The 23,583-nt window shown below is 42.5% G+C and overlaps 2 protein-coding genes across 2 annotated transcripts in view; one reads left to right on the top strand and one right to left on the bottom strand.

Annotated features, from left to right (window-relative positions):
* Positions 1 to 3,029, top strand: part of ITSN1 (intersectin 1) — a 138,159-nt gene extending 135,130 nt beyond the window's left edge. The window contains exon 39 of the mRNA XM_067298961.1: positions 749 to 3,029. Coding sequence (XP_067155062.1) covers positions 749 to 897 — 149 coding nt within the window. The 3' untranslated portion in view covers positions 898 to 3,029. The remainder of the gene's footprint in view (positions 1 to 748) is intronic.
* Positions 3,030 to 10,530: 7,501 nt separating this feature from the next.
* On the bottom strand, positions 10,531 to 13,804 carry ATP5PO (ATP synthase peripheral stalk subunit OSCP). Its single transcript, XM_067298956.1, has 7 exons — positions 13,706 to 13,804; positions 13,432 to 13,482; positions 13,223 to 13,333; positions 12,685 to 12,814; positions 12,456 to 12,568; positions 11,050 to 11,136; positions 10,531 to 10,712 (listed from the first exon to the last, which is right to left on the bottom strand). The coding sequence occupies exons 1-7, from the start codon at positions 13,733 to 13,735 to the stop codon at positions 10,599 to 10,601; spliced, it is 636 nt and encodes a 211-aa protein (XP_067155057.1). The 5' UTR covers positions 13,736 to 13,804; the 3' UTR covers positions 10,531 to 10,598.
* Positions 13,805 to 23,583: the final 9,779 nt, after the last annotated feature.

Genomic DNA, 23,583 nt, shown 5'->3' with positions numbered 1-23,583 from the left:
CCTCCCCAGCGGAGTCATGCCTGTATCAGGGTGAAGAGAATCAAGCTCTCTTTGGGTTTGGGTTTTTTTTTTTGTGTGCAACTTTATGATACCTGAAGTGTGTTTGCAGATCTGCTAAGTCTTTAGGTAGAACTCAGGATACTGTTTGCAAATGGATAAATTAATGCAGGAGGAGAAATGTCTTCAGGTCCCTGTAGCAGACAATGACAGTGGCAGGAATGAGCCCACAGTTTCTAACCCATTCTTATTTGATAACCTTGGAGAGACATACAGAGCACTGGAGAGTATATATTGGAGTCTCAGGAACTGTTTTCTAGGACTTTTATTCGTATGGCCAATGCCAGTTGTCCTATTGACATAGTCACTGGTGTAATACACTTGTTCGCTTTATCATCTCCAGAGGACTTCACACCATTTGAACTGTGGAGCAGCCTTTGGCCTTTTTTACAAGATATCACAAAATAAATATGCCACTCAAGCAAGGCAGCTGTGAAATATGTAGTGGATTATTCTGCTTATGGGGTCATTTATTTTTAATGCTGCTGCTGCCTAATATGGTCCAGATAAAATCCTCTTCTGTGCAGGCAGCCAGTGGCCTGCTTCAACTGTAAAAATGCTGTGGACTGAAGACTTGTTATCTCCTTTTATTGTGTGTAGATGGAAGCTTACTTCCTTCTGCAAATTAACATTTTATTGCAATATAAAACAGTTGTTTCATTTCTGAGCATGCTGTCTTTTTGCATTTCAGACTTTTTGGGCAGAACAGAGATCCGTGTGGCAGACATTAAGAAGGATCAGGGTTCAAAGGGACCAGTTACAAAGTGTCTCCTTCTGCATGAAGTCCCAACAGGAGAGATAGTCGTCCGTCTAGACCTGCAATTGTTTGATGAGCCTTAGAGGGAAAGGGACCAATGTTTTATTTCAGTCTGAGTTCACTGCAAAAGGTGTCTGTAGACGCTGTCGCGAAATCCTTATTTGTTTGGTATGAAACTACTGCTTGCCCTTCACACATAAGAGGGTTATCAAAGCAAACAGGAGCATCTTTGTGCCTTGATAATTCTCGCTGGAAAATGAATCCCAATTTTGTGAGGAAACCTCCCTCAATTTCTCTATGTGGAACTTGACATTAGTTTCCTGGGTTTGTGAAATAACCTAGTTGTTCGTTGTGCTCCAGTCTAAAAGGCTGAGAGACCACACAGGTTGCTGTGCTTGCTCCAGATACCCTACTCTTTAATTTACATGAAGAGGGCAATGTTGGTATGTTTGGATACTTTCTGCAGATTTTCCCCCTTCTTAGGAATTTTGTGCCTATTGCTCAGCAAAGTGGAGTGTAAATGTTATCTGAATTGAATGAGCAGTTATGCAGTAAGAAGATTTTTGATTGACCTGAAGACCTTTATGGTGGTACTGAAAAGACTTAGAAAATAAATAATCTATATCTATAAACAGAGAAGATTCTATTAGCATACCACTTCATGACTCACTTTGCCCCTGAAAATAAATTATGTACAGGCCTTCTGCACAGAGATGAATTGCACTCTAGAAGAGTTCCCCCACTCGGTACCTTTGGAAGTTGCTATTTTCTATAGGATTGTAAATCTTTGAACAGTAAGTGAAAGTGAATATAGAGCCCTGCTGAATGTTATGCTATACCACTTCAGTACTACTTTACTACTGCTGCTTAACTGTGTGAATGCAGATGAATAATCTGTCACCTGCAGTGGGGAAGAAAAAAATCATGGCTCTAGCTCAGGAAGCTAATTTCTACCCCATTGTATCTGGTTTGCAGAGCAATCAGTGGTGATCAGTTATTAAATTGTACCGTGCCTAAATGTATTTGACATCATGTTATTGATTTCAGGGCAGCGGCATACTGTAGCTCACAAAGGTGTTTGTCGCAGACCAGGTTGATCATAAGTTTGGTGGCCGTGGTATCAGATGTGACCAGAAAGAGAACTGTTGTGATTGTGCAGAGTGGGTAACCCCAAAGGAAAAGCCTTGTCATCTTGGGAAATGCTGGGGTTTATGTATGCATTTAACTCTAGGTGTGCGTATGCGTACACACACACACACACACACACACACACAAGCAAACACATATAGGCCCACATCCAGCAAACTTTCCCTGTTTGTCAAAGCACCCAGCTTTAAGTGTGCACTGAAGTCTTGGTTTCCCTTAAGCACGTGTGTAAGTAAGTAAGTGCTTTGCTGAGTCTGGACCTAAGAGAGAGTAGACCCCTAAGAGTAAAATTCATCTTTGTTCTGCTTGGATTCATTTTGCTCATTGCCTATCATCATACACTGGTATTTTTGTACTGACTTTCTTTCCGAATGGGAGGTATCAACTTGTTTCATTAGCATGTGAATGTTCTTGTGGAGCCTGTTGTTAGATTTTGATATTCCTTGCATGTCCTTTCAGTACCGGTTGCCACCTTTCCTGTATAGGCGGTGTTCTCTAACACTACAAGTCTTATTGATTTCCATTAGGAAATTAGGATATCTTCATAACAGATAGCTAGATACAGTATGGTGATAAGTGTAAACTGTGCTGGGAAGTGTCTGTATTATAATTTCCTACAAGACCACTATAATGTTTCAAGCAATTGGAAAAAATGTATGTTGGAGGGACAACAAAGTTTACATTTCATACTTTTCAGAATCGCTTTATTATTTATTTATTGAAGATGATAGTGTAGAATTTTGTATCAGAAATGACAGACATACTTACGTATTTTTTGAACAAAACAGAGATAGATACACACTTTAGTTAGAAACTTTCAACTGATGCGTTTTAGAGGGAGTTTAACTTCCAAGGCATGCATTTGTTTACCACTAACTGGCTGAAAACACAATTAAGAGAACTTTAAGTTTCTATTTTTCAATGTTGTTAAGAAAATTGTTTTGATTAAAATATGTAAATAGTACTAAACCCATGCTTTCCTAATTCCATAGCAATCCATTTTATTAAATATAATGTATATGAAAATACACATTGTTGTGGTAGGATAAAAAGTGATAAAAATCTATTAATGGAGTAACATTAAATGTCATTATCTAACCTTTTATTGCTGTCATAATTTTACTCAGTAGCTGTAAATATGGTGACCATTCATTTCAGTGCTTAGAAAGTAGCATCACTTTTGAGGTATCATTTCACCAGCATGTTTGTCCCTGTTCAGGAATCTTACAGTCTTGCACACTGTTTTGCATTGACTCAGTGGCTGCCCAGATGATGGTTGTCTGCTGTCCTGCCCACCAAAGCTGCATAGATCTCACAAGCATCTGGGACTTCATGCTCCAGAAGCCCTTTTCATGAGAGAGAGACTTGTTAGCTGCATTTGTACCAGCGCTTTCGTCCAGAAAACGGCATGCTCCCGTAGGCCTGTTTAAATATGACCTGTGTCCTGATGAGTTTGGGGAAGAGCGAGGCATTCAGCAGCAGGTGTGTTAGGAAGTTTGGTATCTTCTGGTGTGTTTACCAAGTCAGCCGGTGTTACCAGAGTGTGGGGAGGTTGAGCTGTGGTCTTTCGAGTGTCCTCTTCGGGCTGTCAGGCCAAACCCTGCTAGTCTGTGCTACTGCTGTCTTAATACCTGTATTTGTGTAGACCCTATAATTCAGACTCTTGGTTATGTATCTCTGAATATAGCAGTAAAATCACACACTTTAGAGCACAACCCCCTTTCCAGCCCCATCCAGATGTGTGTAAACTTTTCCCAGTGCTATACCAAACAACAACAACAAATCTCTAAGCCCAGGTAATACTTGATTATATTTTGGTTTGAAAGAGCCATTAGCAATCCACGTGGATGAGCATCCCCGTTAAAATTACAGAGGCTTGTAAATCTGTATGTTGCAGAGTTGCCGGACTGGCTGTCTTCATCTGCATTTATTCTCCTGTGGGTCAAATTCATCCTGGTACAGAGGGTGAGCACAAGGTCCATCCACTAAGAGTTCTCAAAATGAGGCACTGATGAGGCTGAAGTGGCACATGGGCCACTGGGACTGTCTCTCAGGATAGAGAGTTTCCCCCTTGTAGCAGGCTGTACTTTACTGGAGGAGAATGTTTGCTTAGAAGTAATTCTTCAGCATCAAACTCCTTGGCTGGCATTCAAGCCTTTCTAAAATATTTCTGTGACTTTTTAATGCATTCACTACTTTCATTGAAACAGTGATCTTGCTTTCGATAAATCAGGAGAAAAAAAGCCCAAGGAAAGAAATAGCAAAATCTGCGGCTGCGAGAAAAACTGCAATGGAAAAAAAAAAATGCCCTGGTAGCTTGGTTTCCAAGCTGTAGTTCTGGGAATTGCATTCTCCCACTATGTATATTAATTTTAACAAGGAGAATGGTATTTCTGTCTAGTGCTTCCTTAATTCTAAGTCTTGTAGCAGAACTGAGCTAATGGGCCAGAAACAACAAAATTTTTAGAAATGATTAAAATTACTGTTGGAAGATGGAGGTAGCTGGGGACAGGCAGAACATCAATGCTATTGTGGTTGCAGACAGGACAGGATATCTAAGAAAAAGGATTTTTTTTTTTTATTTTTTGGATTAGTTTAAAATCAGATCCACAGTATCACAGCAGAACTTTAATTATCCAGGATCATAAGAACCCATAATAATATTAACAACAATAACAGTGATTAATAATGAACCATGCATTTGTTCTCATCCAGGAAGGTATTACAGGTAAAGCCACATGGGATTTAATGCGGCTCTGTATTTATGCAGGAATTTGCATGCACTTCTTTATAGAAGTTGGGCTTTTGGGTGTTTTTAACAGCCTTCATACTCACCTTTCCAGGAATTCCCTTCTGAGATGTATCTCTGTGGTGCTTGGCACTGTGGTGTTGCAAGGCACTTTCACAAAGATTTCATGGACATGTAAACGTTGCTGTGAGGCTCTTTGCTTTCCTGGTGTGATCCAGACAGCTCTCATGAACACCCAGGAGATACACAGGTACATGCCCATTTTCCGAGCTGCAGTTCTGGGAATTGCATTCTTTCCTTTTGTATATTAATTTTAGCAAGGAGAATGGTATTTCTCCCTGGTGCATCAATGTGCCAGTTCCCTGTTTCTGAGAGGACTTGCATCCTCAAGGTGTAGCTGTACAAGCTATTTGCCAGCAATGTCGTTATACGTCAGCAGGGTGGCTGTCTGTCCCTTCACCTGTGTCCCTTCACCCATTTAGGATCTCTCCACCCCTGGAGACACTGGGAAGGCTCTTTTTGAATCCAGTAAGAATCCACTTGGTCTTGAGGATCTGCCTCAAGAGCAAGCAGTTTTCTCCCTGCAGACAGGAATTAACCCTTCAGAGATGCCAGTTAGGCTCCATTTCATCGCCGTTAGGGTTGCACTTCAAGTTGGAGACCACCCCAGTCTCCCCCACCCTCAGCCTCCAGCTGGTACCCAACCATCACGCCTCCCCTCACCCTACTGCTCTGCTTCTGTCCTGTTAGGTTTTTCTTCCTCCTGTGAGTAATCTAGTGCTCCTGCCCTGGGGTGAAGCACCGTGGAAAGCCTCAGGATTTCCTTCCCTTGAAACCCCACCAGAGCTCTGCTTTGTGCAGTGGGGCTGTTTTCGGGACTCCTTCCTAGGCTTCTCCCTCCCGGCTCACCTGGCAGCTCAGTCATGCGCTCTCACACCCTGGTCGCCCCTCATCTCAACAGAGCACTTCAGCGGGTGCCTAACTTGAATCTGCAGCCCTGTTCAGGCAGGTTTTAAGCTAGCTGTATGCCGACGTGCTTTGCTGGAGGTACGTGGCTGAATTTGAAAGCTGGGTGGCTTCGATAATTTAGAGCCTACATTATGATGTTGGTTTGAGCTTTTCAAGGATCGGAAGATTGAGCCAGATGATATAACCAGAGCATCAAACAAAAAATTAAAACTGAAGATAAAATACAATAGTTCATTTTCTTTGCAGTTGGATCTGTTTTCCTCCTTGCTTTCCCAAAAGTGAATGGTCTTTGGGTTAGAGCCACAGAACTCTCCAGAACTGTGCATACTGGGCAAATCATAATTCATATACTTGCAGATTGCAACACCTTAGGAAACACTATAAAATATAAAACAGTCTGTTGACCTTGGCCTCAGACATACCAAGTATCTTGCCAAGTTTAGTGCTGGTAGAAAGCCAGTGTGTGAAGCCCTGAGAGGTTGTGTGCAGTTGGTGATTTGACTTGGGCACCTTGAAAGACATAGCATGTCACTGAGCTGACACTAAGCCAAATGACTGATAAATTACAGAACGTTTTTTAGATGCACTTAATTATTGTATATTTTCTCAATATGAGTTTTTATGAGGGAACTTTTAAAATGTTCATTTTACAATTTTTTTACCCTTTAAAAAAAAATCACTTTTTGTTACATATGAGTAGGGTTGGGGGGGACATTGTGGATAATGAAGTTTTTGTAATATTATTAAGTAAGTACATTTTCAAAACTAAGCTGTCACAAGTCCAAGCTTTTACTGCAGCAGTGGCGTCTACTTTCATACTGCTCTATTTGCCACTGGGGATTTCAGTTAATTCAAATCCAGCAGTCAAAGCCCTTGAAACACAGAAAAGCTGGGAATCAGGCTAAAGCAACTTAGCTTTGAGGGGTTTGCTCTATATGTACATTCCACATATATCCTGGTGTTTGTTTTGCCCAAACACCCTATGATGTCCTACATGCATATCAATGTATCTATAGGTAAATACGAGCTTATATATATATAGATATATATATGATTATTTGTATATATGATATAAAAACACAGCTATGTTGTTGTTGTCAAATACTGAGTAAATCTAACAGAAAAAACATTTATAGGCCCACAATTTTGTTTATTCATTTAGATATTTTAAAATAGGGACCATCCTTGGGAAATTATTTTTCTGTACATATGAGGATATATTTAGGACCTAATTTAAATGAATTAAAAATTGCAGTAGGACGATGTTAAACTAGCCTAGTTGCTTGATGTAGTTGTCGGAGAAGGTTCTGCTGTGACTGCAGGTGAATTCCTTGTGCAGGAATGTAGCAAAATGTTGCTAACCCTGGATTTAGCATTTGATTCTGGGATCTTAAAATGTCATGGAAGTAAAGGAAATTGTTACTTTTTCTGTGACCTTATAGCAGACAGCAGCTGTTGAATGTTGCAGTGAGTGCAAATTAAAATGGAAGATCTGGGTACACGAGAGTAGGGGAAAAGGGGCAGAAATAAGAGCTTGGTGCCCTGCAGGTCAAGCTGCCCAAACCCGGCCGGTGCGGACAGGGCTTTCCCAGCAGCGTTGGTCGCTTGTTTTTGCATCTGTCCCCGTCATCCTTGTAAAAGACGCCTACAGGCCCACAGGGTGTGAAACCCGGATTTTCGAGGCGGGAGGGCGAAGGGACACCTGCGCTTTGGCCCATGAGAAACTGGTGAGAAAGGGCCCTGCTCTGGGAAACGCAAAGCGCGCCCATGTCGTGGTGGCATTCCTCCTACCTGGGCTGCAATTTGTAAAGGGGCGACGTGTTTTTAGCACGCTGATTCACTGCTAACAGCTTTTGCAGAATACCCTATTCCAGTTCTCAATTCACTGAAAAAGGAATTTAGATTCTAATAGCCTTTGCAGACTTTATAATGGGTACTTTTTACTTAGTGTTGGTAAATTGTTGAAAAAAAAAAGATAGCTGTAGTATTTTTTCAATGTTAATACTTAGAATTGGGGAATACCCCCCGATGGTGGTGTTGTTACTTTTTAGTGCACTTTTCGTTGCCAAACAAATGGTATCAACTAGTTTCCTTTTTCCTTAAGAAAGGAAGTATTGTACTGTATGTAGTATTCTTAAGATCCTAAAAATTACAGAAGCATTATAAAATAACTGTTATCTGTATTTGTCTTAAGAGCTGCCCAGACAGGAGAAAGAGTTAATTTTCTTTTTTTAGAGAATTTAAAATTTACTTGTAATTTAGATCATATCTAATTATCCTACAGTAATACACCTGTACTGTGAAGTTCTTTTTTTTTTTTTTTAAGCATTTGTAGTAGGTATTATGAAGAATTATGAATCAGACACCACTGTTTCTCTTAAGACAATTTCAGTTGTGCTTTGGTTGCTTTGAATGTGTTATTTCCTCTGCCACACTTAAGTAATTCTATTTACAGACAAATGTCAAATTGAATGAAAGTCCTTAAAATGTATTCGTCTGTTCAAGGAGTTATGCCCACTTCCCAGACTGCATTCACCAAGGTTGATACTGAAAATAAGATTTTATTCTGTGTAATGTTTGACACAGATGAGACTGTAGTTGTGCAAGTGAAATTATGCAAGAATAAATCCTGGTTTTTTTAAAGCTTAACTGTGTATTCTTGCATTCTTGAGAAGCATTGAGTAAGAGTGGTATTACGGTGTCAGAGACATATTGAATAAATCTTCAGATTAATATTTTTGACAAAAGGACTTACATAGTTATGACAGAAGCAAAGTGATAAACCCAGCAATAGGGAAATGAATTACTAGCATTTAATGCCTGACACATGCCACTTTTTATCTCTGTAATATATTGTTCGCATTTTTCAGATAGGAAAATTGAGAGAAGTTGCCATAATGAGGCAGCAAAAAAAAAGAAAGGAAAAAAAAAAGACATTGCTTAGTAGGACAGGTGTCATTACTATGCGTGTTTTACTAATTTACATGGGCCCTGATTTACAGACGGATACTCCCTGTGTAGTGTTGATTCAGCTTGTCAGAGGTTGCCTGGGGCTCTGCTGCTAGCTGCTTGAGGGCAGTCCCACTTCAGTCTCTCCCCCAGTTTTTGTTAATATTTAGTGAATTTGGCCAGTTCACCCCAGGCCGATATCCCTGGGCACACGAGAGCAACATTCAGCACTTTAAGCAGCAGGTCTATTTGTCTAGCCCCAAACCGACTAACTTCTGTACCCTGGGGATGCACTTTTTCTCAGCTGTTTCAGGCTGGGTTGACACGAGGGGACAACGCTGCAGCCTAAGATTTGTCCCACAGTAGCCTGTGAGTCTCAGATGACATAAGGTAGACACGATGGGATGTGTTGGGAAGGTCTGACCCGTTTAGAGCCGGTTTGTCCAGGCCTCGTTAATCCAGTTGAGCGCTGGCCGGCATTGGTTCTTGAAAGGACGTGCCTGCATCTCCTCCGCCTGATGCTGAGCTCGCGGAAGCCGTATCATCTCGTGCACTGCCACTATGGAGCAGCACGAGTGGAAAGCAGCTCGCACAAGACCCTTCGTGTCACCCCCTCAAGCACACTGACTCTGCCCCCTTCCCAGGGCTAATGGGCAGCTGTCAGCACAAGCTTGGTGCTCCTGTCCCCTGCCTGAACACAAACCCTCCAGCTGCAGGGGCCCCGCTGCTCCCCCACCTCAGGGAACACCACTTCATTTTGCCCCAGGGCTCTTGGGCCCTTCCCTGTCCCTCTTCCTCTGGAAAATTGGCTAAATGCTGAGCACAGACTTTATCCTACGTCTTTTCCATACAAGATGTATGGCCAAAAGGCATGGGATACCTGTGGTGGAAAAAGTAGTTCCAGCATAGAGAGAACTTCAGCAGCCACCCAGCACCCAGCAGCCACCCAGCAGGAGGGCTCACCAGTCTCTCCGATGCAGGGACTACTTATTAGAAAGGTAAAATACAGATGGTGGTCGGTTAAAAGGTTTCAACAATAACATGGCCGAAATAAATTCAAGCTAGCACTACCAGTTCAACATACGATTCTTGCTGAGGGAGGCGGGGGTATCTCATTGTCAGTGTTATTTCACCAAGAACCAACAGGAAAAAAAACAAACAAACAGGCTCTTTACAGTGCTTCTCAAACCTATTCAAGATTCTCTTAATGGAAAATAGAGGCACAGCACTTCAAGACAAAACTGAAAGACAACCATAAGTTGGCGTTTAAGTGAAAAACCCAAAAGCACACACAACCTGCCATTGCAACACTATGTTAATGCTAGCTAGTTGTAAACCAGTCTGAATCCAAACATTTTTGTAAGTAGTTTTAAGTTACAAACATCTTAACCTCTTACTAGTAAGCTTGTAAAGGGTAATTTTAGTTTAAGGTGTACACAAATCTTCATTATAACTAAACTATACAAACACAGAAGTGAATTTGGCTCTAAAACTTAAGCAAGTCTGATTTACTTTTGCATTTGAGAATGCACTGATGACAAGCCTATTTAATAGTCACTGCCACTGTGTAACAACTAGTCACAGTTTAAGTGCTAAGTCCTTCTATAGTTAGAAATAACATGTGCAACAACAGAACTATTGAACTGTTGTCCTGCCCCTACCCTATGTGAAAGTCTTCTCTTGAGACTGACAGGAACTCATTGGCAGGGTGACCACATTCATCAACTTTTAGAGAAATATTCTCCATCTCCTTCAGAGCAACATTCACCCGCATTCATGGCAAACTAGATTTTCAAGCTGTGTCACAAAACGATCAATGAGGACTAAGGGAAACTCACTACAGCTTCACAACCTTTCTTTCTCAGTATTATGTTTCTGAATCATCAAAATACTTAAAACAGTCTACTCAAGAAGTAGTAATTTTATTATATTCATCTGACAGGTTTCATTGTGATTGAATAGGACAGTTTGCTAGACAGTCTCTCTCATGATTTTGGTGAGTTTCTGGATCTTTGACTTTGTTGACATATCCACGTACTTCTCCCCAATATTGACAATCATTCCACCAAGGATTGACGGATCAGTCTAAGGAAAAAATATTGAACAGAAATTCTAAAAATCTAAAGCAAAGATTTGTTAGCCTAATATTCAATGTTTACACTAGCAAAGAAAAAGCTTTTAAAACACCCTTGTTTAATATAGTTTTGCAGTCACCATATTCCAAAGTTAAGATTTTAGTAATTGCAGCATCATCAAGTCTACAAGAATGCACAGAAATATATACAGTATTGCACATACTCCTTTTACTGAATCCAGCCACTAAAAAAAAAAGTTACACAACAAATTTAAAAAAAGAACAGAGAGACTAAAGCTCGCTTAACGTTAACTTGATGGAATCTATTTACAAGTCAAAAATCCATACCTTGGTCTCCAGCTTTAAGATCTCTCCTTTAACCAAGAATCCATTCAAAGCACTTTTTAGCTCAGTAAGGTTAGCATCATCCAAGGGCTGAAAAATTTGAACAAAATCCAGAGAAAATGAAGGACTTTCAAAAACAAACAAACAAAAAAAATCAAATGATAGAAAATACTGATTCTTGTTATCTTTAGATTAATCTTCAAAGAAAAAGCAACACTAAAGAAAGATGCTTCCAGGAAGGCAGAGTAAGCAGCCTACTCAGAGAGCAATAAAAAAGGGACACTACAGAAATAGCAGTCACTTTGTGCTGCTTAGTTTAATTTCATTAAACACTGTACCATTTTCTACACATATTCCCAGCAACAGTTTCATGTTAACATCCTAAGAAAGCATGTGGCGAGAATCCATACTTTTGCAAAGGCAAGCACTGGACACGGAACCTTGAGATCTTCTTCACAGCAGTGTTTAGGCTATATGGGGAAAGATCAATTTTGCTGCTCCTAACAATTCAGATTGTTAGCTTGGGTAGAAAAATGGTTTCACATGAAGTGCTGGACAGTGACTCAGGACACGGGCACACAGTTCCCAGTCCTGCTGCAGGTTTCCAGTATGCTATCAGGTAAGTAACTCTCTTGGGCATAGAGAATTCTATAGCCCTGTGAGAAGGGCACTGTGAATATGTCTTTGCCATCCCTATGAGTCACTCAGATATTACTGTGACCAGGAACCAGAAACAGAATTCACAGAACAGTAATGCTTTTGTTTTGCCATAATTTAAACCTATTTAGCTAGTTATATTTATTAAAGCTATTTAATAGCTAACAGTTTGAGAGCCAAAATAAAAGGTAGAGGGAAAGTACCTTTGCACACGAAATACTTGGGAAAACTTGTAAACTCATGAACCTATGAAAACCTTTCACATATTCCTGAAGGCCATCAACTAGACTATGCTTGTGGGCTACAGAGAGCCATGCAACTTGAAATGTATGAGACTTATTATTTGGTCCAGGTAGGCAGTTCACTATAGCCCTACCCAAAGGCTACATGGTTTCAGAGTTAGCCATATGTCCCGATTACCGCACTCAGCAAATTAGGTAGTTACTCTCCATGAAGTACAGTATCAGGCACCACAGGCATTCTTAGTTCAATTGGGTAACTGCCTTGCTCTAGCTGACAGCTGATCTGTTAACTCTGACCTGCTCAGTATGATCTTGATGACAGATCTGACCAATAACTGTTGGAAACCAAAAAGCCAGTTGCAGAGAGACTTTCATCTTGGTAGAGGTGAGATTTTTCCTCACTGTTCATATAACAAGCTACTTATGCCACAGAGAGCAAAATTAAATTAAAGAAGTTTGCCATTTATGCCATTACGCCTTTTAAGCTCGACCTAGATTATTCTAACTCACCTGGGCAGTGGTAACTGTGCACAGCACTTCTCCTCGGTATGCACTCATGATCTTCCCAAATGCAGAAACAATGTCTGGAGTGTAACGTAAGCGACCGTTTTCAGCAAGCAAGTCTGGAAAAGATAGATGTATTGAGAGGGTTTAAAGTGCCCCAAAGAAGCAGGTTTATTTAGCTACTGGTAATAACAATTAGCCTTAGATGTTTTTCAGCATTCAAATGCTTACTTACTCATCAGGTTGACAGTAATAGGGGACATCTTCTCTCTTGCTAAAACATCATTTACAGCTTTTTGTTTAACTGTGCTCTTGGTATGAGGGTTCATAACAACACTGGATAGTTTGGGATCCTTCATGAGAGTCTAAGAGGATACACAAACAACATGATGAAAGCCAGGAGTTTTCCAGGCATTACAAGGCCAATGTAGACTATTCAGGGTAGGCAACAAGATCACTAGTTGAGCAAGAATAAAGAGAGATCAGAAGTAAGGAGTCAGGAAATGAAATAACAACTTCACATGTTGCACATTTACAATATGTTCCTTTCACAGCTGATGCTGTATCACTACTAAACAGCTTAACAGGCTGAGGAGCAGCACTGGAGGCACAAAGGAGTGACACAAAAACAGACTGCAGGTACAGGCAGCAGACAAACCGTGTTGGTTAAAAGGGGGAGGCTCAGAGTATTTAAGAGCTGAATCCATCCCCCAATGAGAAGCCGCAGGTGAGCCCTGCTGACCCCCAAACCGCTGTGAGAACTCAGGCCTTACCCAGACTCGGCTCAGCTCCTTCTCTACCTGGTCCAGCTTCTTCTGCTTGGAGGCGGCAGAGTACAGCGCGGTGGCGTAGCGGCCCTCCAGCCCGTACACCTGGATGGGGGGCTGGGGCGAGAGAGCAGGCGGGTGCTGAGAGCCGCCAGGAGCCGGGGAGCCCGCGGCTCGCCGGTGACCCCCCTGCTCCTCCCCCCGCACCCCCTCACCTTGACCAGCTTGGAGACGGGCCTCGCCGCGGACGTGCTCAGGTGCCGCACCTGCGGGACGCATATAACGGCTGGCATCGCCGCGCAACCGCCACCTCGGGGCCGGGGGTGCGCGCAAGGGGTGGGAGAGGGGGGTGGGAAGGGGCTGGAGACCCCGCACTGACATGGGGGGGGGCGCACGCGCGACACGCGGCCCCTCTCCTCGCGCCCTTCCCCCCCCCCCCCGGGAGCGACCCGTGGCCCCTGCGCCCCCCTCTCCCCCCCCGCCCTTCACCTTCAGACAGAGCGCCGCAGCCGCCGCCATCTTCTCCGACAGCCGCTCTAGGTCACAGGGGAGCCCGGCCGCCGCTGACGCGACGCGACGCGCACGCGCGGCCGCCAACAGTCTTCCCGCCCCTCCGCCCTTCTTGCCGCGGGGCGCACTGGGGAGGGTAGTTCTGAAGGGCGGCCTGCCGGGCGCTGCCTGCTGGGAGGCGGGAGGCGGGAGGCGGAGCGGCAGCGCGCGCCCAACGGCCCGCCGCCCCCGGCTGCGCCGCTCCCCAAAGCCCCTCCGAGGCGCCTTGCCAGGCCCGGCTGGGAGTTAGAGGGGAAAAGCCATGAGTCAGGGCCCCGTGGCCGCCCAGCCAGTCCGAGGGGTGAGGCGAGGATGGCTGCTTGCAGGTGCGGGAGCGCAGCCGCGGCTCTCCTCCCGCGGGAGCCCGCTGGTTTTTTGTCGGCCGGGATGGTTTGTGCCTGGCCTGCAGATGAAGGAAAGGAAAGCGGAGGCGCCTCTGACATCCCTGGCCTCCAGGTGCTGGAGCTGTAACTGGAACACCACATGTGGTGAAGCTCAAGATGAAAAATCCCCGTCCTTGCCCCCCTTTCCACAGGTTGTCTTGTGTTGCTGAAAATTATTTTTCTCAGAAAGATTCATAGGAACGTGGCTCTGGAGACAATTACAGTAACCACAGCAATTGCTGTCCTTGCAGGCCCCAACCCAGTATGTGACTGTCTTGCATGAACAGCTGCAACATCTTCTCCAGTTGGGTCACTGCAGTGTCATTATTTGCGTCTTTGCAGGTCGAGGGGCTAAGGGAAGGGAAAAATCGTGTGCCACGGGGATCACTGGGGGGGCTTGCAATTATTATAACATGGTGCAGTGACATATCCACTGCCCTTTCCCATGTTCCTGTGATGTTCCTGTAATTCACACAAACATACTTCCCTCCATTCAGAGGCACCAAGAAAGAAATCTCCATGTAAAAGTTCTTCAAAAGAGAAAATGTCAGCTGTGCTTTCCTCGCAGACATCTCTGGTGTCCTCTAGCACAGTGGAACTATCTCTGAAATACAATGAGCTATTTCCTCCCCTTGGATAAGCTAGATCCAAACATCTCCTGGGGAAAGAGACAATCTTCCAGGTAAAGCACAGGACAGGCGATCTGAATTTTAGCTCTGACTTTGTCACGGTCTCCCTGTGTGACCTTGAACAGCTCACTCAGGTCCTGCATACCACTGGACTATCTTGAATGATTAAACTCTTTCTCTCCCTGATTCTTCCATCTTTTCTATGAGAAAAAGTAAAACGATTGACTGCTTCATAGAGCTGTTTGAGTAATTATTTCTGTGGTATGACTAGCTGAGACTGGAGGTGCTATTGAAATACAAAGCATTGCATTAATAACGAACATGCTACATCAGTATGCAGGGCAGACTTTAAACACTAGATGTTGCTGTTGCTACAAATTGAAAGACTAATGATCACTTTTGTGATCACTCTGGCTAAATCAAACCTAGAGAATTACAATCATGCTCTGCAGGAAACACAGCCTTAATAAAAAAGCTGTGCTACCATCCCACCTGAGATAAGATCACCAATATGCTTTATTCTAGATGTTGGAATTCAGTTCCTTCTTCTGTCTCTAGCTGTGCTTGCTGTGGTGACATTCAAAGATGTACAAGTATAGTCCGTGACAGATTTAAGCCTGACATAAAACCATTCTTCTCAATAATTTTAACATCTATGATACTAAGAAATGCATGAAATGTAGAAAAGTCTTTTTTTCTTGGAGAAAAAGCATATTTTGTCTAATTTTTGTGATAATGTGCATGCATGGAAGTTTTGAAATGATGCACATGGATTTGCACATGGATCCATGACACATGGATTTATTTGAACTAGGGCCATGTATCCAAAATTTTATTAGTGTCATTCTGAAACACTGTATGATCTGGTACCATTTTTATACATAAGAAAATCTGGCTTATTGAGGCCAGTCAAATAACTGAGAGCTGAAGATGCTTTAATGAACTTGAGGTTGGGTCAAATCCTGATAATGCTTTCCAGAATTAAAATCAGAGCACCTCCCTCAGGTTAATTTTAGACATGCAAAATCCCACTAGTGATAAGCAGTTTGTACCTTTAAACCTTATACTGGAAGGAAAATTTAAATCCTGATGAAGCTTATTCTTGTAGCTGGATACTTGTAATAATTCCTCCACCAATATAATTGCATGTGAGTTTTAATGTTTTTCTCTTTTTTTTTTTCTCCTAAAAATAAACTCTCCATACTGCAATCTCTCATCATTCGATATTTGACTGGGTCCCTTGTTTCAGTTTAATTGCTTAGGTCCATACCTGTAAGCATTCAAACACATATTCCATTTACAAGCTCTTGCATGAGAAACACCTGGATGAACATCCATTTTATGGGTCTGCCTCTTTATGTGGAGGTCAGTGCTTACAGGATTGTAAAAGTATTGAAAGTATTAATTCCTACTGAATATAGTGATATTATAACCATCATATTTTTCTACTGTAGAGACAGACTAGAACTGAAATCCTGCAAAATATATCCTCCCTTCTCTTTCTTGAGAAACCCTGAAAATAACTGGTCTGAGTTTAGATTCATTTAGACAGACCCTTGAGCTTATTGAAGACACGGACTTCACATAGGCATAAGAGCCACAGACTTCTCTGTAATCAACTCTTTTATGTCTCTAGAAAGGGTGTGATGATTCTACCATGGTAGTGTTAGGGATGTTTCAATCATGGCCCTGCTGTGTGAGATGTCATAAAACTCATAGCAAGAGCTAGGCCATTCCACTAAACTAAACAGCACATAGAGGTAAAATCAAATGAAGTTTGTCAACAACACATCTGGTGTCCTCACAACGATGAGTGCATAACAGGTCAGTTCCACAAAACAGGCCAAACTTTCCCTCCACCGAACTATGGCTAGTTCCTTAAAAAAACCAAACAAACTGTAATTATATCAGTGATTCAAAAATGTTAAGTAAGGTTAAAGACACTAAATTCTTTTCTCCCCCTCTTTGAAACTCACCTGAAGCATTGGCCCTCAGCCGGTTTTGAAGGCTCCTTTGCACCTGCTAGTCAGTAATTGCACCTGGCTGTTTCCCCTTGGCTGAGCCTGGAATTCTCAGCCTCAGCATGGGAGAGTTCCAGAGCAGTCAGGGTGTAGCTGCAAGCAAGTTCCTGACCTCTGTAAAAAGTTAATGATGTTTTTTACAAGAAGTGGAAGAGTCTTCTCTCATGGTGCTCAAGTCAGGTTCAGGTTATATGGCACAGAGAAGCTACAGCCTGTCTCTCTGCTCCCTGTCTCTGCTGTGTTTTTGTTCCTGCAGCTGCTGAAGGAAGTCTTGTTTTCTCCTAGGGGGCTGCCCTTTTCTTCCCCAGAGACAGTTGGGACTCTTCCTGAATCTAACTCTCCTGGTTGTTTTCCATACCTCTACTCCGTAAGCTGTTCTGTTTGGGCAGGTAAGTTCAAGTGCTCTGTCACACTGACTCCCCAGAGACTAAGCCTTCACAGGTATGGTGACCCACCAATTGCAATCTAGCTGCCCAAGGAAGACCTGACTCATTTTCCCGTTGACAAGGGGGTTTTTCGTTCAGTAACAGGGGATAGAAAACACTTTTTTTTTCCTTCCAAACCAGAAAGAATGATTGTAAAACCACAAAAATTGTTAGGGGAATTCAGAGAAGGAGCAGAAAACCTTCTAACTGAGTTAGGTGACTGAACTCACCGACCTTAGCATCAAACTAATGTACTGCAAGCTCTTCGTCAGGATGCTTGCAGAAAACAAACACCTATGCCTACATTTTCCTGCCCTCCAAGGGAGGTCTCAATCTAGTCTTGCATGGTACATAGTTACAATTTTATTGTACAAGTGATACTTCTGGGGTGCTCCTGCTGTTTTAGTTTATTTTCCATGCTATCACAGTAATCTGTTGTAAAAGGGTGGTGGTTGGGGGGGGGGAACACAGGTAGGTGCTTGTAGCTTCCTTGACAAAAGTAATGTGTCTCTTTTAAGCTAACCTAATAAAGCCTGCTAAATTAATGTAAGGGTGAATTGTGAAATGATCTTAATAGGTTGGTAAAATAAGTGTTTATCAGCAAGGTCTTATACTAGTAAAGGTGGTATGGGCTCACTTGGACATTTGACTGTTTTAAGGTTTTCTATGAAACACTCACCAGTAGTGAAAATATCTGGTTTTGAAAAGTGTGTGAATAATAAACATAGACATGCTTTGGGGTAGGTAGTACTAATAGCTGAGCTTTACCACTTTGCACAACGGCAGAGTGGCAGTTAGAGCACTGCACTGAGACACAGGAGATTTGGCATCTATTTTCAGCTCTGCTTTGGGCCTGCTGATTGGCTCCTAATTATTCTGTGCCTCAGTTCCCCCTTTTGAAAAAACAAGAATGAGACCAACATCCCTTATAAACAGCTTTAAGTTCTGTTGATAAAACACACTTTATTAATAGCAATGATACCTTCTCACATATGCTGCTGGGAAAAAAAAAGTAAGTTCACAAATATCAGTGAAATTATGATGGTGTACAAGTGGCTGTGGAGAAAATAAAGAGGAGGACTATCATGCCTGCTCCATCACTGCCAGGGAAAATGGATGTTAACCTAGTCCCACTTCTGGAGTCAGAATGGTATGCAGGGAACTGGAGGTGCCAGTCTATATGCTTGAGGTCTGTCACGGAAACACCCACTAAACTGGTAGACTCAGCAAAGATCATTGACTGAACAGGCCTGGAACATGAACCACCCTCTCAGTCAGAGGTAGCTAGTCTGTGTCCCAGATGAAGCACCCTGCCAGAGTAAATTGCACTGTTGTTGCTATGCTGCACCTGCTGGAAATCTAACCTTTTCCAGCACTGAAAGTGTGCCTTCAAGTGGAAAACCCCTCTTCCTTCAGTTTAAACTTGGGCCAGATCCTGGCCTGAGTTATAGCAGAGTAAATTTCTGAAATATCTATGTCAGTGGATATTTTGGCAGACTGAGACTCCAGCCTTTCAACCACTCACCATGTGTAGGTCTTCATATCTGCCTTGAACTGAAATTAACTGTCTTGTGCATGGATGGAAGGATCTTGCTGAATGAGCATATTGCAGCTTTTTATGTTAGACAGGTGACTTGGCAGGTTTTGGTTACATATCAAGACTACAGCTTGCTCATTACCACAAGAGGGAAGCCAGTACTAATAATATAATTTTGTTCGTATATTAACTAGGGTTAGTGTGGTGAGGTTTTTGTCCATTTCAAGTCTGTTGCATGTGTCTTTCTCTTTCCTTGTAGCACACTTGCATTCGATCATATGTCAGAAATTAAAGAACATTATTCCACATTCCATTTGCTCAATGTCCTGTGAAATGAATTTCATGGATTTGCCTGGTTCACTTGAATGGCATACATAAACCTGAAACAGAAAGTTGGGACAGAACTAAGTTGGTTGTTTTCATAGCAAATTTAAACAGCCTGCATGCAAACAAGAGGAAACTTGGTGGGCATGGCGCTTGGTAAAACAGTGTTTCCCCTCATTTGCCTGAGCATGAAAAATTAAAGAATATTCGAGGAGTCATGGACAAATGAATTCAGCAGTCCTTTGACTCTTGTTCTTCAGCCTGTTTTGCAATGTATGTGAACACCTTCATTATGGATTCATTTATTATGGCAATCCTGATCTCACTTACTCTGCTGTAAACCAGAGTAACTCCACTGATTTCAGGAACCTCACTGAGTCACTTATCTTGTGGTACGATATCTGTGAAAGTCACCCTCGTTCAGATCACATGCTGAAGGCTTAAATCTGATGGGTCAAGCTTTTTCATTACATTTCATTCTGCAGCCAGATATTATAACATGTGCATAGTCTTTTCAAAAAGGTTTACATAAAATGGTGAATGCTGTGCTTTTGCAAATGGAGATTTTGGCTGCAAGATATAAATATGAGATTCACTGTTCAGAAGACTTCTGTAGAACACTGCTGGCATGTGACACTGGTTGGACATCATCATCATTCTTGGTGTCTGTAAGTCATGACTTGGCTTGTGTACATATATATATATATATATATATTTTTTTTTTGAGGTACAGCAGAAATGTGAAGCCAGAAGCAATGCAGAAAAACATGTATGTTGAGGCTTCCTATGAAGACCCCTAGGATGTTCCCTGCAAGTGCAGGAGAGGGAATTGGGGCAAGGTTATGAAAGTCGCAGACATAAATTGCAGTCCCCAAAGGACCTTTGCATAACTAGCTTCTTTGTTAAAGTTTTTTAGAAATACTTTGGGAGCATTTAATAATTTTTTGGATGCTCTGCTTCCCCCCTGCAACTCCCTTAAAATGTTTTCCTAAAGAATTCCTAAAACCTAAAAGAAATTGTCAAGCTTAAAGGAAGAAACATGGCTGGTAATAATAATATCCCTCATGTGGGCAGGCACCTTTCACAGACCCTTACAGTACCTTGTTCTTCAGGTACTTCCGTACTGCCTTTGTTTCTCCTCTCCCTCCAGTACTGTTTTAGGTCCCAATCCTGCACATACATATGCATGTGTTTAAGTACATGAGCAGTCACATTACCTGCAGTGAGAATATTCACATGACTGAAAACATGCACTTGCATAGGGATTTCCTGAATCAGGGGCATAAAAGGAAATGGCCAGGTTAAAAATAATGGGTTGGTTTTATTCCTGATATAATGGCTTTGACACTAGTGGAATTATACAAGGCTGAAATAGATCCAGTACGTTCAAACAAAGAACTGTTTCCAGCTGCCTCACCTGCCAATTTCTGTATCTGTGTTTATGGCATAATTAAGGTCAATCCCTTTCCCATGTTTGGGCAGCTGAGGCTGGGGGAATTCACATCGCTTTGCACCAGCAGGAGCGGCTCTCCTTCAGGACAATTTTTCCTGAGGCATCTGGTGTGTTTCCACTGCAGAGCTATTAGAGATGTGCCCATGGAGCTTCATGGAGCCTATAACCTGTGTGTCCCCACTGCCCGGCCACTGCCTGCTGCTGTGTCCAGGGCGGATAATGGCAGCCTGTTGACAAAGCAGGTCTTGCCTCTCCTGCCATTTCCCTGCTCCTGTCTGATGCTGAGTAGTTCTGCAGCCTTGGCAGGAGCTGCTGCTCAGGCAAGAGGACCTTGTTTCTCTATTGCTGTCCAGGTTGTTTCACTTTCTGGTCTCCTGCAGCGGCGCCACTTTGTTCTGTGTGGGTCTTAAACACTCCAGATGAATGCACATGCTTGAAAACAGCTGGTATGTAAACATAAAAATAAAAGTTTGTTAGCTTAGAAGCAGCCCCTCTGTAGAAATATTTCTCCCTCCTGTCTCTGGCTGTCCTGCCCTGTGCCAACATGGTGTTTGGGAGTCCCTAGCCCTCGTCGCCCTGAAACTCTCCCTTGGTACCTGTTTGATGCTAAACTCGTGCCCTCAGCTAGGCTTCTGTGCAGCCCTGTATGGTTTTCTTCAGATCAACAAAAGCATGTATCATACCTGCCTGCTCACCCACTCAGTAACGCGGATAGACCTCCAAATGTCAAAAGTCACAGAGCCAGGGGAAAAAAACCACCACCACTGAAAAAACAACCTCCAGCATCCAGGGCTCATGACTGCTTTGACAAGATCTATCTTTAGTTGTAATAGTGAGTCACATCATTGTGATCTGACTTTACGGTTAGGCTGAGGTATGAGCCAGGCCATGGGATTGAGAGCGAGCGAGCGAGAGCATCATGGGATGTAGCTGTAAAATTCCACTACTCTCCACTCTCTAAATCAGGTTTGAAGAGAATTAAGAAACAGGAAGGGGGGGTGTATTTTTTCAGTGGAAAATTATTGCAGCGCACAGTGCATCATAATGTAGTTCATCAGTGCAGAAAGAATAATAAAGGAGATGTATTAGTAAACGGAGACTACTGTAATATTCTTGAGCAAAGTACACCTCTTTCTGCATAGCTCTGTGTGCAAAGTGTCACATCTAACCAACCCCACCAGCCACTACAAGCTAATGCAGGATTTTCTTGGATGGTGCTGTGTTGCCTAGCAACATTGCTAGGCAGCATGCTATACATCATGCACAGAGCTGGCTACTACGTTGTAGCAGGGCTGGTTCCAGGTTTTTTCTCCCTGCTATAAAATATTAATTTTCTGCTTGCAAGTAGACACAGCATCAGGAGGTTGAGGGACCTTCCCTCTCAGGTGGACACATGCAGCTCCTGTTGACTGTAATGGGAGTCACAAGCAGCCTCACACTGAGCTGACCTCTCGGTATGTAAAAAGTGGGTGTGATTCCTGAGATATAAACACTTTCTGTGCCTGAGATGGAATACAGGTTGGCTTTAATATAAATAAATAAAGAGGCAGTGAAGATTATGTGACAGGCATAAAAATACATGTAAAAAAGTCCTCTCCCACCACCCCCTTTTTTCTTTGACTCCTATAAACACATCCTGCTGTGATGAGCACATGTACATGTGCACAAAGATAGGGAAATTTACTCAGCATTTTGGGTATTTTTGAGGTTCCTCTATACCACGGCATTGTGAATGAGAGCTTGTATCACAAACACCATTGATGGTTTTTCATATGTATTCCTGATGAGTGTGATTTCAATGGAGACTGCTTGCTGAGCCCCTTCCCCGAAATGGTTGTGTAACCCAGCTGTTGCATACACAAAAGAGGAAAACCAATCCTATTCCACAAGAAGGTGAGGTGTTATTACAGAAGGTAAGCAACAGAGACCTTGATCCCCAGAACTACAGAGAAAATGGTATCTGCAGCTCATTTCAGGTGTGCAGACCCAGAACTAGGAGCTATCTTATCTGAGGGCAAAAGGGTCTTCTGCAAAGGTTTTATACAGGACAGGGTTTTGAATAGTTCTGAAACCTCTGGATCTAAAATGTTCATTTTTTTGGGACATATTGTTATTGATAATGCTACCAGGCGGCAAGAAGGGAGGGATGCTAAATAGCTGATAAAAGGCAGCAGATCATTTCTGGCATCTGAACACTGTGTTTTTTCTTTTGTACATCAGTGGATAGACTGATTGTTTAAGCCAAGCAAAGGGGGAAGCAAGAGGGGAAAACCACACTGTCAAAATGCACAACGGTTTGTGAGATGAACAGCTACATTACACTTCATCTACACTTATACATACGGCAGCACTGATGGAGTTAGCAAAACAGTATTTTGACCTACAACTATTTTTCAGGAGAGCCTAAATTCAGTTTTAGCTTAATCCATCCTATTATATGCCTAACTGGCTGCATTTCTGGGTATATGGTGGAACCAGACAAATCAGGCTTTTCTCAGATAGAGTGGTATGTCTTCTCACTACACACCCTGGAGGAGTACAGCAGTTTGATACAGAAAGTGTTCTCATGGCGTTCTGTGGCATTGGTCCAACAGCAGAACAAAGGCAGCAACAGAACTTCCATTTCGTGTTTTTCCCCAAATCACAGCAGACTGAAATGAATGCAGTGCCTAAGGCTCAGCTCCTCAATCTTTGTTTGCACATAAGGCGAATTTAATCCTTGGAGAAGATACTCAGAATTTGCACTGAGAGTAGAATTGAGACTTAACACGTTGGAGTGAAAAGCACTTTTACAGACAAATAAAATATCATCCTTCCCATACCTGTGCTTTAGGCACGAGTGTCATCTAGAAGCCTGTCCTGGTTTTGCAGTGTTTTTTGTTGGGTGAGATAAAAAAGAATTTTTAACATCTGCCTTTTTGTAGCTTGAAGGACTTTAATTGGAATGACTGTCCAGTTTTATTACTGATTTTTAGGAAGATATTTCTTCCATAATATGCTTCAACAAACATTGACAGCAATCACAGAAAAATTCAGTTGTATCAAA

This window comes from Apteryx mantelli, chromosome 1, assembly GCF_036417845.1.
Source record: "Apteryx mantelli isolate bAptMan1 chromosome 1, bAptMan1.hap1, whole genome shotgun sequence".
NCBI classification, from domain to species: domain Eukaryota; kingdom Metazoa; phylum Chordata; class Aves; order Apterygiformes; family Apterygidae; genus Apteryx; species Apteryx mantelli.
Note: the sequence above shows the minus strand (reverse complement) of the source record. Positions and strands in the feature narration are given on the sequence as shown.

What these genes read in the sequence shown, in the direction of transcription:
- ATP5PO (XM_067298956.1), bottom strand. Translation starts at nt 13,735, where the DNA reads ATGGCGGCGGCTGCGGCGCTCTGTCTGAAG. An exon ending in TATTACTGTCAACCTGATGA is followed by an intron (nt 12,569 to 12,684) that starts GTAAGTAAGCAT and finishes TATCTTTTCCAG; the next exon opens with ACTTGCTTGCTGAAAACGGT. An exon ending in TCTTAAAGCTGGAGACCAAG is followed by an intron (nt 10,713 to 11,049) that starts GTATGGATTTTT and finishes TTTTTTCCTTAG; the next exon opens with ACTGATCCGTCAATCCTTGG.